Source organism: Clinocottus analis, unplaced genomic scaffold (assembly GCF_023055335.1).
Source record: "Clinocottus analis isolate CAN_PGR_092001 unplaced genomic scaffold, fCliAna1.0.p SCAF_15, whole genome shotgun sequence".
Lineage (NCBI taxonomy): Eukaryota > Metazoa > Chordata > Actinopteri > Perciformes > Cottidae > Clinocottus > Clinocottus analis.
This window is the reverse complement of record NW_027175876.1, coordinates 17,809,764-17,824,115: the sequence shown is the minus strand read 5'-3', so window position 1 is coordinate 17,824,115 and position 14,352 is coordinate 17,809,764. Positions and strand designations below refer to the sequence as shown.

The following is a 14,352-nucleotide window of genomic DNA, read 5'->3' as shown; positions in this document are numbered from 1 at the left end:
TATAAGTATTAAAGCACCATCCTTTAAGGTCGCGTTGCTGCGTGCACTATAAACAACTTGAAATCACAGCCCTCATATCTTTGCTTTTTCAGTTTTATTGAAATGAATCCTCTTCTGCTTGATAGGCTTCGTTGTGACGTCCTTCCCTTCTGTCCATGTGTGTCTCACCACAGCCGGTCTGGGAGTCAGCAGGACGCCCTGCTGCTCCTGTCGCCCCGTAATGACCCCCAGCCGGTCCGGGGCAGCGCTGGATCGAGGCCTGCTCCTCCACCCGGCTGTCCTTGGCCTGGCTGCTGGTTGTCTATGAGCGCGATGCAAGGAAACAATGGTCTGCTAAGTGTAATGCGGAAAATACATACCACCAAATACCTCAATATCTTCACCGTTATGAATCGTAGCATTACCAACATCCTTTCATAATAGGCTCCTCCTTGATCTACTAGTTATTTTAGGAGACATGACATTAAGGGTTTGGTGATGGTCTGCGTGTTTTGTTGCTCGTATATTGCGCTTTACCTGGTGGTCGCGATGGTATAGATCTATGGCGTACTGGTATTTGGCCGCATTCAGTCCTAGAGCCCCGGCTAGCCTCTCTCCTAGGAAGTCGCAGGCTGGGTTTGGAGACAGGGACATAATAAGTGAGACGTTGTCCATGACTATAATTAGGGCCTATGCTTGACTTAGTATACTTGAGTGTATTTGATTGTCACGTTGCGTACTCAGCAGGGAAATCCTCCCCACCAACAGGGCCACATTCCTGAACGACAACCTGGTCTGAGAAACAAGAGACGGACAGCAAAACAAACAGATGCCATGACGCGTGTACGAGATGCAACGTGGAATTTATCTTCTAAACATGTCCCACCCTCTGTGCAGGTTCACTGAAGGGAGGCCTGTTTGATGACTCCTCCTCCTCCTCCTCCTCCTCATCCTCCTCCTCATCCTCCAGAGTTTCACCGCTGGAGAAGTGGATGATCCTCCTCTGTGTGGACAGGGCAGGACTCCCAAACTCGGTTTCCTGTGTGTCTGGTGACAGCTGACAGATGGAGAAGTCTTTAGAGACGCCTTTGTTTGTATTGGCATCTTGTGTCACATGATGCCGTGTCCAGCATTGTTTAGGCTTTATTATTATTTTAATGTTTCTAACTATGCAGAAGGCTCCCAGAGAGAAGATTCACCACAGAGACCCACAAACTGTCAAAAGTTGACTTCCACCTTCCCCGTTACTGGACACAGCGCCATGTCTGTTTGTCTTGCCTCATTATTACAACACTTACTTCCTGGTGGCTGTCGTTCATTCTTCTTAAGCCCTTCTTTGCCGCTCCAGAGGCAACACGCCGGCACTGCTTGTCACACAGCTTTTCCACAGCTGTGCCGCGCGTCCGTCCACGTCGAGCCTGCTTTACGGGAGAGTACGACTACAGGATACCGGATCACGCCTGAAAGGTACCTGAGACGCCCAAATCCAGCAGCGCACAGCTGATCACACGGACAGGAGCGCAGCCACAGAGCCGCTGTGACGCGAGCAGGGTGTTCTCGGCTTGAGGGGCTGAGCTTGTTTTGCTGCGTGTACGTAAAGGCTTATTCTCTCAGTTTAGCATTTAAACTGCTTCTATTTGTCCCTCCAGGAGGCCACATGTCAGATAAAACATCACATTCATTCATATCTAAAAATATCTGCTGGTAAAACTATTAAAATCCAGGAAATAACTATTTTTAGTTGTGTCCTGCTTGGTGAATTTGGTGCTGTGAGATATTGATTAAAAATGTATTATACTTCTGAAGTGAGAAAAGTTTGAAAGTAACTTAAGTAACTTTTATCTGGGGCGGTAAACAAGGATGCTGCTGTGCCAGAGACCTGTCAATCACCTTGTAGCCCCGCCCCCCATAGTGCCCCCTGCTTTATGGTCTGTTTGACTCTAACAGAGCATAATGTACTAAATGAACATCATGCTGTATAGAAGAAGACTAGAAACTAGAGATTGAGACATAAACTCATGTTTACAATGTTTACTGAGGGAATACATCAAGAGAGAAGTAGAGTCACTTATATAGACTTCTATACAACCAGAGGAGTCGCCCCCTGGTGGTCAGGAGAGAGAATGCAGCTTTAACACATGAAGCATAGACTTCTATACAACCAGAGGAGTCGCCCCCTGGTGGTCAGGATAGAGAATGCAGCTTTAACACATGAAGCATAGACTTCAAAACAACCAGAGGAGTCACCCCCTGGTGGTCAGGAGAGAGAATGCAGCTTTAACACATGAAGCATAGACTTCAAAACAACCAGAGGAGTCGCCCCCTGGTGGTCAGGAGAGAGAATGCAGCTCAAGAACTTCTACTGCAGGTACACGATCCTGACCCTGGATGAGTAATTAGTGTAAATATGTGAAATATTATTATGATAGTATAATATGAATGTATTTATGAGATATTGTTAGTATACCCTCAAAATTCCATCCTTGTATATTATTTATCTTTTGCTTAATATTAATTCCCGTCGGACAATACATCATTTTAATAAAATAATCACACAACCACCATTGAGAATGTTTGCAGATTTGGTTCCTTCATTATATGCGTGAGCAAGAAAACGATAGCGTGACACACATGAACACAAGACGTGGAAGAACGGACTCGTACGGATGATTTAATACCGTTAGAAATACATTTTACATGACAGACAGCGCTGAGGAGGAATCATGAGCTGTCGGCGCGTGTGCACGCTCACGGTGACCCGACACGCCCGCAAACACACAGCTAGAGCAGAACAAAAAGGACGAGCGTCGCTCTCATCTCTACCAACCTAAACCTGCCGTTCCAGCCGCGAGGAACTGTTTCCCATGAACCTCCTGCACAGCTGAAGAATAAAGTGCGACGGTGTTACAATGTGCCATGAAGAAGCTGAGTGGGACAGCGCTGTGTTTTGGACTTTCTCACGACCAATAAGAGTTACTCTACCTGTCGGGGCACAGACATGTTCATGTGAACAGTATGTTACAGTTTTTACAACGTTTTTCAGCGAGCGATAGTCACGGGGGAGAGGACACGAGTTCCCTTTAGACAGGAAGGCCCGAGTGACGCCGTCATGCCCTCAGCCTCTGAACACTTCACAAAAAGAGTAAGCATGTCACTGTATGTGTACCAGCTGGAATATATATGTATATATTAAAAAAATATTAAAATCAACACCAAAAACATGAGCCACGCAGGATTGTATATGCTTTCGCGAGTGTTCAATGAAAATGTCACATAATAGAAATAAATTAAACTACTGTTATCGGGGATAAATCAAAGAATCCCGAAGTTAAAGAATGATTGATCCAGTAATACAAAGTGTTCCTGTATGGATAGTAGAAGATACAATATAAAAAGAACCCAGCTATGTAAAAAGAACTACAGAACGTCATGTGATCTAAATAAAGTACGGATTGTAAACAGCTAAAACAAACAGCGTATGACAGCGACGACACGGCGCTCCGCTTCGGCTTTTTGTTCTTTTTCGCCCGTCCACCAATTTACATTTCAACCCTGTTGATTATCATGAGTGTGTTTTAATATCACACCAGACCACAGCGTGGGAACTGATTGTGTTGTTGTTGTTGTTTGGATCCATGTCCTGAGGCCTTCTTCCTTCCAGCATGTTTAACAGGCCAGGTTTTATCATCAGAGTCGTCTTATAACCCGGCCAGAGCGCTCCGGCTGAAAACCAGACACGTCTCCTGTCAGAGGCCCCAGTGAGGAGCCAAAGGCACCTTTAATAAGACGAGCTCACCGGGAAGGCTTCTACAGAAGTGTCCTTTAAACCTCCTCAAGTAGAGACCTTCACTTGAAGTTAGCGTTCAAGCTGACAAGTGACACTAAAAGACTTCATGAGAGGAGCACTGGCCCCGACGGTTCAGAGGAAACCTAAAACACCACGGATGAAACAAAGAAATCATAATCATATGTACATTTTTCCAATGAGAGTGTTTACGTGGAAAGGAGTATGGATGCCATCGTTACAATAGATGGTACTGAAGCATGAGGGCGTGGCCGTGGAGGGTTTAGGAGAGGACGCAGCCCGTGTCCTTCTGAGGCTTCAGATCCGGCTCCTTCACCGGCTTCACCTCCTCCTCCTTGGGCTTGGCCTGGAGTTAAGAGACACAACACACATGTGAAGCAACACAGCCTTACACATACAGACACAGACACAGACACACACACAAAGCTTCCCTCAAAGAATAAACCCCATTTTGGCTACAACAAATATCTTTATAAACATATAAACACACACCTTGTCGCTTTTGGCTCCCTTGGTCAGGTCAAAGGTGGCGTAGACCTCAGCGGTGCACTGCTCGCTGAGCGCCGGCAGGTCGAAGGAGATGGGCTCCGCCAGGCCGTAACTCGCCTTCAGCTCCAGCTGCGGCGCCTCAGCCGGGATCTTGTGGAAGTATCTGAGGAACGAGTCCAAAGTTACAATTAGAGGACTTGATTTTGTGTAGTTTTGAGGCTTTAAAGTTGCAGCTGGATCTGTTAGGCCCCCGAACATGCAACTACTGAGAGGCACACAATATGTATATGCAACTAAAATGCTAATAAAGGCTCTAAAATGCTTCCACTAAAACAAGACTTGTAGAAGTGAATCAGTTGCGTCGCCCTGAATCACTCACATGAAGCCATTTTCTCTCTGGCACTTCTCCAGTGTGTTCTTGATGACGCCGCCCAGCTTGAGGAAGAACAGCTGCTCCGATGGTTTGGCCGTGGTGCCGGGCCCTTTGGTCTGACGGTACTCTTTACACAGCACCTCGGCATGAGCGTAGCCTGCAGACACACAGCGCGTAAACACAGAGGCAAGGGAAGAGGTTCAACACACGGGAAACACAACACACGGGAAACACAACACACGGGAAACACAACACACAGGCAACACAACACACGGGAAACACAACACACGGGAAACACAACACACGGGCAACACAACACACAGGCAACACAACACACAGGAAACACCTGTATGTAAATAATACAGTAAGATCTGCTGTAAGCAGTGACAGTAACACTCGAGCGTCCTTTCAACTCGAACAGACTTCACAAAGAGAAACTCAATACTATAAATATGTCACATGAACTTTATCTGACACAGTGAGAGTAAAAATCAAGCAAAAGAAAACATTCTTTCCATGGATAAATGAACAATGAAACACATAAAACCATGTGCTTTGTGCAGAATTACCAGATCACCCCGTCATGAACGGACACGCTGAACACACGAACAAACACATCAATACTTGATGATCGAGACAGAACAAATGCTCAATGCAAGGCAACGACGTATACGTACACTTTTCTGCCTCCTGGAGAGATCGGATAGCCTCGCCGCACTTGTCAGTCGCCAGTAGCGTCTGTCCATGGTAGCAGTACGCCTGCAACACAGGTACCAGTGAGAAGCACAATCGGGAGACGCTTTTCTTCGGTCTACTGTGAAGAGTGTTTTTCATCCAAGGCAATGTGTGATGAGCTCGGTTCCTTTAACAAAAGGTAGGAGTGAACTGCGTCAGGATATGCTTACATAAGCCATGTAAAAGTGCTGCTTCAGCTGAAAGTACTTCCTCCACTTGCTACTGCACTCTGGCTCCAAGGTGTTCAACGTGTGGTCTGCGGACAGAGATGAGACCTTTAACATCTGTAGAATGGTCTCTGGGACTCAGATGAAGGGTTTACTCGTACACTTTCTTTACAGTGAAAAAATAGGACACATCTCTTTGGTAAATATTATGTTTGCAATGTTTACTGAGGTAATGAATCGAGTGGAGGGAGAGTCGTTTCCTCATAGACTTCTATACAACCAGACTTCTGCTTGTCAAGAGGAGTTTGCATCTGATGGCCATGAGACAGAATGCAGGTTCAGCCTCATCGGTTTCCTCTAACAGGATGCTGTCGGTTCACCTTTTCCATTCAAAACATGTGTTGAAAAGGTTTTTTTAATCCTCTATGAGAGGGTTTAGGGAGCTGAACAGTCAGTTAGGCTTCCTGCTAAATCACAGCAACTTCAACACCATTGCATGTTTGGGTTGCTTAGCAGCGGCCGACGCTACGCCCCGAGCACCTTTGATCAAAAGGTGAATGGCGGCGCAGCCGGCGGCTCCTTTGTGACATGTGACATGTGACCAGCCCCTCACACCGCTGGTATGTTATAAAGTGTGAACCCTGTCAGTGTTGAACTGACACGTTGAGTACGAGGAATAACTGCTGGCTGATCAAGTGACAGAATACTGACCAGCTTTTTGATAGAAGTTCGCCGTCTCAAAGGCCAGCGCCGCGATCAGCGTGGCGTTGTGCTTCAGCTCAATCGCTCTGGCGATCGTCACTGAAAGAAAACCACAAAAGGGAAATGATTAGGAATCACTGTGGAGTATGTAGCGTCATTGAAAGATCGTTCCATTACTCCTGACTCCAGGTGGAAAGTGAAACAAGACACAGGCTTCTCCCTCACTGTTTCAGGTTCTGGAACAATGTTTTAGAGCAAATGGATCACTCCCTGTGGAGATGTTTGGTCTTGAATTCAGATGCTGGTGTGTGAGTATACAGTACACTAACACTGCCACCGTCACAGTGTTGCAGCGAGCTCTGTGTTCCCACTCCCCCTCATGCGGTTACGCAGAGCGGCTTTACCTTCCTGCGCCTCCGCTTGGCACTGGATGATGTACGCGTCCATCGCTCGGGGCTCCAGGTCTCGACCCTTCTCGGCCGGGGTGATGAGACGAGGGATGTGGACCTCCTGAAGCAAACATCCCACAGAACACGTCGCCTAAAATGATTCTTTCATTTATGCATTTTTGAATGTGCATGCATCTGTTTGAGCTTGTGTGATTCAGTGGAAGTACAGGAGGTGCAGCTGTATCAGACTCGTTGGCTTCAGTTTGAGCGCAGTGTGTTCTGCAGTGATCAGCGAGGCGTTTCTGTCCGTGGGGGTCTGGTAGCTTTCTTTTTTTTTTCACGTCTAACTCTGTGATTAAGGGTTTGTTTCCACCAAACCAGAGATGGAGGAACAGTGGAAAGATGTGTTTTACAATGACTGTTACTGTCAATGGAGTCTGGTGGCTTTATGTATTTTACGTTAAGAAATTATGATATATATTAAATTCATCGCCCATCACAGTAAAAGAGCGTGTCCATCTGGGTGTCGTGTTTCCATCACTGCTGATCAGAGAGCTGTAAGATACGCCAAAAGCCAGATGGCAGTGGGGTTTGTTGGGGGACTCGTCTGTAGACGTGTGCCTCACCTTGAGGGTTTTGAATATACCAGCTGCAACTTTCAGGCTCCGGTGAACATCTTTCGCTTCGGCCTCTGTCACGCTATTGAACAGGAAAACATGACAGTGACAAATATTAAGCATCGTAACAACGCAAAAATCAAACATTCATCCATATACAACTGATTTGATAACAACAATACACACAACAAAGAGCACGTACTTTTCTTTCCCTGCTAGTCTCGAGGCAAACTTGGTGTACCAAAGGGCTACGTTGAAGGCCATGGAGACCAGTTCAAAGACGGCATCCTGCTGGGCACTTGGAGGAGAACATGGAGAGACGGAGGGTTACACAGGCCAAACACACAAGTCAAGATTAAACATTAACACGTGCGTACGTCTTATGAGCCTTTTTGGTTACAATGGAATGAGCTGGACCAGAGCTGGATGATGTGTCGTGCTCATTGCTGTGAGGACGTTCACACAGTCTTAGACCCAGTGAAGTGTTTTCACGTTTTAACTGGTCGGTTCGGCCCAGAATTCCTCATTCAGGAGTCCTTAATCCTTGCAGCACTCTAATTTAAATATGAATGATGAATCATTCAAAGAAGTGGTTAAGGCCTCATGTAAACCGTTTACTTTGCCACTCCCTATAACTGCGGCCTATTCACTTACCAACGCCGTTCAACTGTGAACGCTGTATGAAATGCTTCAACGAGACTCACGTGTTCAGTCAGGTTTTTACCTTGGTGTGTTCCCTTGTAAGGTGTCAGTCCACTTGAAGTTCTGGATGAACCTCATCTTGTTCTCCTGAGTAGTTCCATCCAAGGACGAGATGAAGCCTATTGTATCATGAACCAGCATCGGGAGGGGAAAGAGAAGCAGTTGGTATGAAGCAATATTAAAAGAAAAATCCAGAAAAAGGTCTGCAACGGTCACTGCTGTATTGTATTGTTTGTTTGTTTGTTTGTTTGTTTGTATGTATGTATGTATGTATGTATATATGCGTGTGCGTGTGTGCATGTTTGTGCGTGTGTGTGTGTGTGTGTGTGTGCGTGTGTGTGTGTGTGTGTGTATGTATTTTTCCTAAGGTAATTATTATTGTATGTATAGTATTTATGTTACGGGACTGTTTTATCAAGGTTTAACTCCTTGTTGAGCTTTCTGTTGTTTAACTGATTGCTTTCTCTCTCTAAGCACTTTGTAAACTCAGTTTTTAAAATGTGTATGAATAAAGTTATGAGTATAATTATAAAACAGATATATTGCATGTAATTTGAAACACTTTTGCAATTGAGGCTCCCAAGATTCCAGATGTAACTTTAGGCTCTCTCTCAGAATTAAAGCAAAGTTCTGTTGACTTACACAGTGTTGAAATAACAGAACGTTTGTATTGACAGAAAAAAAAAATTTAAGGGGGGAACTCCCACACAGGACTTGTACATGAGTGTAAACACACCTTGGAGGAGGGAGAAGTATGCGTCCGTGGCATTTTTCATGATCTCTGGATTGCAGGTGACATCAGTGAACATCTCCAGCAGTCTCGCCCTGTTTGTCCTCAGGTCACTGAAAGTGTCAAACCAGTAGCCATCAATTGAAGCTCTAAAAATATCCTGATCATTACTGCATTCAGAGCAATTATGTCCAACAAGGCAGCGGCCACGCAGGTGACTATCAAACGGCCGGAACAGTGGCACGGCATAGGACATTACATTATCGGTGGAGAGGGACATAATAAATATGCGATGGCATTTCCGTCATGGTCACAGACACAGCTCTGGACTTATTGAATGGAACGGAGACATACTTGCATATCTTATTGGCAGCGGGGCTCCCTGCCACTCCGTAGAAATTAAAGGACACGGGCGCCGTTGCCTTCAGTGGGTTTCTGTGAAACCAGTGTGCCATTGTGATGCACGAGGACACACCTTAAGGAGGCTGAAACACACAGGATGACAAGCGGTTAATAAATGTGCTGCACTTCTGGGAGTAACACGTTGTGTGGAGCAGGACGCAGCGGCTAACCTCCCAGAAAGTTCCTAAATTAGCGTGCAGTATTGATTAAGTAGGCAGCATCAGCTAGCTCACCAGCTAGCTAGTGCGATGGCTAACGTTATGGTATCGCTACAACTCGCTAGCGGCCGCATTAGCGCTCTCACAAGGCGCTACCCGGAGGTACCGAGCTGGAATAAATGGTACTTAGCCTCTGGTGTGGCTTTTAGTGGCTAAAAATAGTGTTTTGCCAATTATTTGTCTGTCTGTGGCAAACAAACGTCTATTACGTAAGCTCCCGAGAGCAACGGCTAACGGCTAACAGTGGCTACACCATTGTGGAAACGTAAACAAGAGGATTTTAATCGACTTGACAACTGACTTGTTAGACTCCACGATAATAAACAAAACATGATGTAATTCGTTTCAATACAGTATAGGTTTGAGTGTTCACCTGTCGGTCCGGTGCTGTATAGTTGTGGTGGTAAAGTCCTTATGGAAAGTCTGACACTGACAACAACTTACTTCCGGAAATAAACACTGAACGATCTGGCCAATGAAAGCACTCGGTGCAGTCACGTGACGCGTGTCCGGAAAACTCCACAGACCTCCGGTCAGCGTCTCTTTTGTTCAGCTGCTTTCTACAGCTCACTCACTGAACAAGTTATCTCGATGATGCTCTATTGACGGGTCCTGTAATTTCCTCATTATTCCCTTGGTAATAACTAATTGTGTCGCCCATTAATTATAGGCAATGCTCTCCAGAGTTATGAGGTTTGTTTTGTTGTGTTCATATCTAGATGTTGACTTTTAGAGTGTTTTCCTTGCTTGAACTGCTAAAATGAAAGGGATAATAATAAGACACCAACAGAGATCCAGAGTATATGCTTGTCAGAAGACAGATTTGTTCATTGTTGTGTTCTCAGTTAACCTCCAGAGTGACGGTCTAAATCCTCACGATGGCTAATGGAATGAAGTGTGAATGTTCCCTCTGAACACAGTCCAACTTTCAATCAAATAAAACCGTGTCTATTGTTGTAGTTCACAGGAAACTTCCATTGGAAATTACAGTTTCATACAAGTGAATATCTACAATATTATATGTGAATATGGGAACTGTCACTTTTTTTTAACCACGATGAGACAATGAAATTTCCTCCTTTTATTTTTCCCCCCATTTGGCAAACATAACGTGAACGACAAACAGATATTTCAAGTGATTATCAGAAAAAAAGGAAACATGCTAGAAAGAAAAGAAAGAAGTTGGTCTCATTTTCAACAAACTACAGAATCATAAAACACACACACACACACACACACCGTTGGAGGAAGTCATCCGTACAAAGCTTGTCTCGGTGTAGCGGGCCAATCTTTGCCGCGTTATTCAAGAAGTATTTGTGCTTTTCAACATAATAGATTTATGTATTTTATTGTCACATTCACTTCATATTTCTTGACCAGGAACCTCCATAAAGCACACCGGGGTGCACAGATATCAGATTAAACCACTTATATGAACTTTTCCAACGTGATGCAATAATTTATTTAAATTAGACTATGAAGATTTTTGTGAAATTACCATTCACATTTCATTTTCTCACAATGAAGACGCTAACAAACAACCAAAAGTTCAGTTTTTTGTTGAACTTTAAGTCCACAGCACTGATAAATGCATATGTTATGCACTATAACAATCTATCTTAAACCAGGTGGAGGCACAAAGTAAAAAGGCACTTTTGGTCAGATTTAAGGCAAAAATGGCATCAATATGCTTGTGTCCATTTCCCAGTTTTACACTGTAAAGAGGCAACTTTATCCATAGTGGGATTTTTTTTCTTCAGTTTCAGCAACTTTAGATTGAACGAAAAAAAATTTAAATCCCCAAACATCAATTCACAAGAAAGAAGGTGCAAATACAGAATTGCAGAATCACAGATGACCCTCGATTTTTGCGGCGCGGAAGACCTCGAACGAGACTCCAAAGGGTCACTGTTCACTTATCAGAAAGCAAATAGAGTCCCAATCAAAAGAAGAAGTCAATATGAAGCCAGCTCTCTTCGTGGCAGCTCAGGGGTGGATACAGGTGGAGAGGAGCAGACTGGATAAGTAAGTGGTGTCAGCTGATCTCGCCTCAAAAGGAAAGCCCCCTGGTTACACTGCAGGCTACATTCAGTAACACGATCCCATTATGTGCAGGAAATAAGAAAAGTCAACGGTCAACCCCAGAGAGACGGCATGCACTACAAGTCCCCCCCTTCAGTAGAAGATTGTCATGCATGTGTTAACCTCTGCAGTCTGTACAGTGCACTGTGTGCATGTGTCCTTTAGTTGTTGCATTTAAAATACCACACCATAAAGTACCATAAAAAGCACACGTAAAATTCAGTTCATAAAATCAATGCAAATCATCCACACACCAACACATTGATATTCTAGTAAACAAACAACATTGTGTGTGCAACGTTCCCAGTTTGCGTACATTCTGAAGTAGTTGACTCTTCTTTCCCATCACTGTGCAATAACTGAGCTGATATTTTGGCTCGTAGGACACCCAGAGATAAACAGAGCAGGTGACATGACATTCAACAGCGTGACAGCTTGCATTATTGACACAACACAAATAACAAGGCAGTCTTTGGCAACTGTGCAGCTTTGGTGATTAAAAAAAAAAAAGACTTTAAAATAAAAAAGTGAATATTAGCACACCCAATGCAGTGTTACATAGGGGTGGCACCTCCACGGAAACCTTGTGAAAAGCCATAGCTCAAAGACGTTTGGCGTAGTTATTGCATAGACTGTGGTCTCGGACGTCCCCCCATCCTCCGTTCTTCATGTGCGCCTTGTGCTCCGCCGCCTCCGCGCCGCTGAGCACGAGAGATGGAGGGAAAAGGCCGGCCTTGGCCGCGACGAGGCCCTCCTCCGCCTTCTGCGAGGCCCACTCCGGCCTGCAGTTTTCCTTCTGGTGGAGGCCGCAGTCCCCCGTGTGGAGGACCCTGGTGCCCTTCGCCGCCAGCACTTTGATGGGCTTCGATATGCAGGTTCCCGAGAGGTGCTGCAGGGTCCAGTCCCAGTTGTAGTCGTCGTAGGTGCAGTACTCGATGTTGCAGCCCATCAGCTTGTAGTACATCTCCCGGGAGACGGCCATGCCAATGTTGTGTTTCGTGGACATCCACCCGGTGGTCGACACCTTATTGGACAGCGAGGTGAAATCAGCCAGGCCGTTGTGGTTGCCCAAGGCCAGCATGTCGCAATCTGGGCAGCTGCTCTTCCTGAACTCTATCATTGATTTATAGTAATGGAAGAAGTCCGGCAAGATGTAGTTGTCCTCCTCCAGGAAGACCACGAAGCCGCTGTAGCCCTGCATCACCTGCACTCGCTCCCACACAAAGTGCAGCTTCCACCACCAGTGGTGTTTGGTCTGCGTGATGAAGGCCTCCCTGTAGTGGCCGTAGGAGTCCGGGTGCTCTGCGTTGAGGCATCCTGTTTTCAAAGCGTGGGCCTTGGATGCGTCCCGGGGACAGTCCCGCGGGTCCTTCCCAGGAAACGTGCCAGGATACAGCTGGGTGCTGAAGGGGAAATAAATCTGCAGCACTTTGCAGAAAGTTATCTCTTGCACAATGGCGTTTATTTCCTCTGAAAAGTAGTCGTGGCTGAAGATAAGGAGGACGCTGTGGACCTCTGCGGCTTTCTCCAGCGACCTGATGAGCAGCCGCAGGTATGCGGGTCTGTTGTGGACCTGCACAACCAGCACCAGTCGGGGCTCCCCCGGGAACGCGTCCGCGTTGTGGACGCACTGCTTGTAATTGGCGTTGAAAACGGACTTCGTCAACTCCGGGAGCGAACTGAAGTCGAACTTCGCCGCGTCGCCGCAGTGAGCGATCCGATCAATCACAGCGACGTCCTTATTGGGTCCGCTCGCGTCATTGTTGGGAACCAACAACACGCGCGTGGTGAACAGGAGAGTCACGACGACAACGGAAACACCGAGCAGCGCGAGCAGGTTCCGTTTGAGCAGCCGGAACCTCATTTTCTCGCGGAGAAACGGACTTTTGGAAGACGACAGAAACGGCTTTCATTCACCTCGTCGCACGCGCCCTCATCGTGAACTGGTTTCGCAACACAGTGTTCCTCGCGCGCCGAAGACCCAAACTCCTGTCGCAGTCGCGCGACGCGTGTCCTCAGTCAACACGGTGCTCGGCGGCGGCTTCTCCTCCCCACCTGAACCCCGTGCCATTTGCCAAACCAGCCGCTGGGACCGCTTGTTTTTACCACCTGTTGGAGAGAGAGAAAAGAAAGAGTGAACAAAGCGACCGGAGTGCGCACTCAACACAAGATACGCGCGAAGGCGGCGGGAAGAAAAGGCAACAATGTCGCCGGCAGCTCGCGACACTTGACTCACCCGGACGAGCCGTGAAGTGTCAACGCGCTCCGTACCAGGAAGAAGATGACGGGACGGCGACACATCTCGGTTACAACTTATTGACTGCTGACGTGTACGAGCAGCCGACCGGGGGGGCGGGACGCAGCGCCGGCTCGACCAATCACTGTCCCGCCTCCGGTCGCGTAATACGAGAAGGACAAGTGAACCCGGCTCCGTTTGAATGGATGAACAGTAGAGGAAATACAACACAATGTTTAATCTCAAGTTAAAATGAAATAACACAGGAACAACGCTTCTCTTGTTCTTTTACATCTCACACTGGAAGTAGTAGAGTGTGTGTAGAGGCCCATAGTCTCCCTGGACCCCTCTGCACTGCTGCTATGAAAACACATTGTAATTTAACATGAAACGGTAATTAAATGTATGAAAAGATACGTGTTTAAATGTTTTAAAGAACCCCTTCTAGGTTACCTGTTTGGGTTTGACTGGTTGAATCTGTCTCACCCACACAACACACCACAGAGATGTGTGAGGCGCATACCGGCTGAGACGATGCGACAACACTGTAAAACCGTTTTGTTCTTCTACGCCTGACAGAGGAGGCAGCAGGAGCTGGATCTGTACTGTACAGCAGCTCACAGGTGCAGAACACCGACCTGAGAGGCCGTGCATGCGGCACAAAGGACTCACTGATCCTGTTCTACTTCTAGAGGAAGACAGGCTGTCAGGTGATATCACTTTCAA

At 46.4% G+C, this 14,352-nt stretch overlaps 3 protein-coding genes across 3 annotated transcripts; all 3 read right to left on the bottom strand.

The window, feature by feature from the left end:
- Nucleotides 1–77: 77 nt before the first annotated feature.
- LOC137785874 (protein FAM177A1) lies at nt 78–1,806 on the bottom strand. The gene is made up of 5 exons (XM_068577423.1): nt 1,278–1,806; nt 866–1,036; nt 720–774; nt 517–611; nt 78–301 (listed from the first exon to the last, which is right to left on the bottom strand). The coding sequence occupies exons 1-5, from the start codon at nt 1,296–1,298 to the stop codon at nt 95–97; spliced, it is 549 nt and encodes a 182-aa protein (XP_068433524.1). The 5' UTR covers nt 1,299–1,806; the 3' UTR covers nt 78–94.
- A 744-nt stretch (nt 1,807–2,550) lies between these two features.
- On the bottom strand, nt 2,551–9,780 carry brox (BRO1 domain and CAAX motif containing). Its single transcript, XM_068577637.1, has 13 exons — nt 9,682–9,780; nt 9,043–9,173; nt 8,695–8,801; nt 7,981–8,077; nt 7,459–7,554; nt 7,266–7,338; nt 6,655–6,760; nt 6,260–6,349; nt 5,552–5,637; nt 5,324–5,405; nt 4,653–4,803; nt 4,277–4,436; nt 2,551–4,130 (listed from the first exon to the last, which is right to left on the bottom strand). Exons 2-13 carry the CDS (start codon nt 9,141–9,143, stop codon nt 4,047–4,049), a joined length of 1,233 nt encoding a protein of 410 aa, XP_068433738.1. The 5' UTR covers nt 9,144–9,173; nt 9,682–9,780; the 3' UTR covers nt 2,551–4,046.
- A 615-nt stretch (nt 9,781–10,395) lies between these two features.
- si:ch73-91k6.2 (alpha-1,6-mannosyl-glycoprotein 2-beta-N-acetylglucosaminyltransferase) lies at nt 10,396–13,439 on the bottom strand. The gene has a single exon (XM_068577248.1). The coding sequence runs from the start codon at nt 13,252–13,254 to the stop codon at nt 11,992–11,994; it is 1,263 nt and encodes a 420-aa protein (XP_068433349.1). The 5' UTR covers nt 13,255–13,439; the 3' UTR covers nt 10,396–11,991.
- Nucleotides 13,440–14,352: the final 913 nt, after the last annotated feature.

What these genes read in the sequence shown, in the direction of transcription:
- LOC137785874 (XM_068577423.1), bottom strand. Translation starts at nt 1,298, where the DNA reads ATGAACGACAGCCACCAGGAA. An exon ending in TGAACGACAGCCACCAGGAA is followed by an intron (nt 1,037 to 1,277) that starts GTAAGTGTTGTA and finishes TCCATCTGTCAG; the next exon opens with CTGTCACCAGACACACAGGA. An exon ending in TATACCATCGCGACCACCAG is followed by an intron (nt 302 to 516) that starts GTAAAGCGCAAT and finishes TCGCGCTCATAG; the next exon opens with ACAACCAGCAGCCAGGCCAA.
- brox (XM_068577637.1), bottom strand. Translation starts at nt 9,143, where the DNA reads ATGGCACACTGGTTTCACAGAAACCCACTGAAGGCAACGGCGCCCGTG. An exon ending in AGCACTTTTACATGGCTTAT is followed by an intron (nt 5,406 to 5,551) that starts GTAAGCATATCC and finishes CCTGTGTTGCAG; the next exon opens with GCGTACTGCTACCATGGACA. An exon ending in CAGAGAGAAAATGGCTTCAT is followed by an intron (nt 4,437 to 4,652) that starts GTGAGTGATTCA and finishes CTCGTTCCTCAG; the next exon opens with ATACTTCCACAAGATCCCGG.
- si:ch73-91k6.2 (XM_068577248.1), bottom strand. Translation starts at nt 13,254, where the DNA reads ATGAGGTTCCGGCTGCTCAAACGGAACCTGCTCGCGCTGCTCGGTGTT.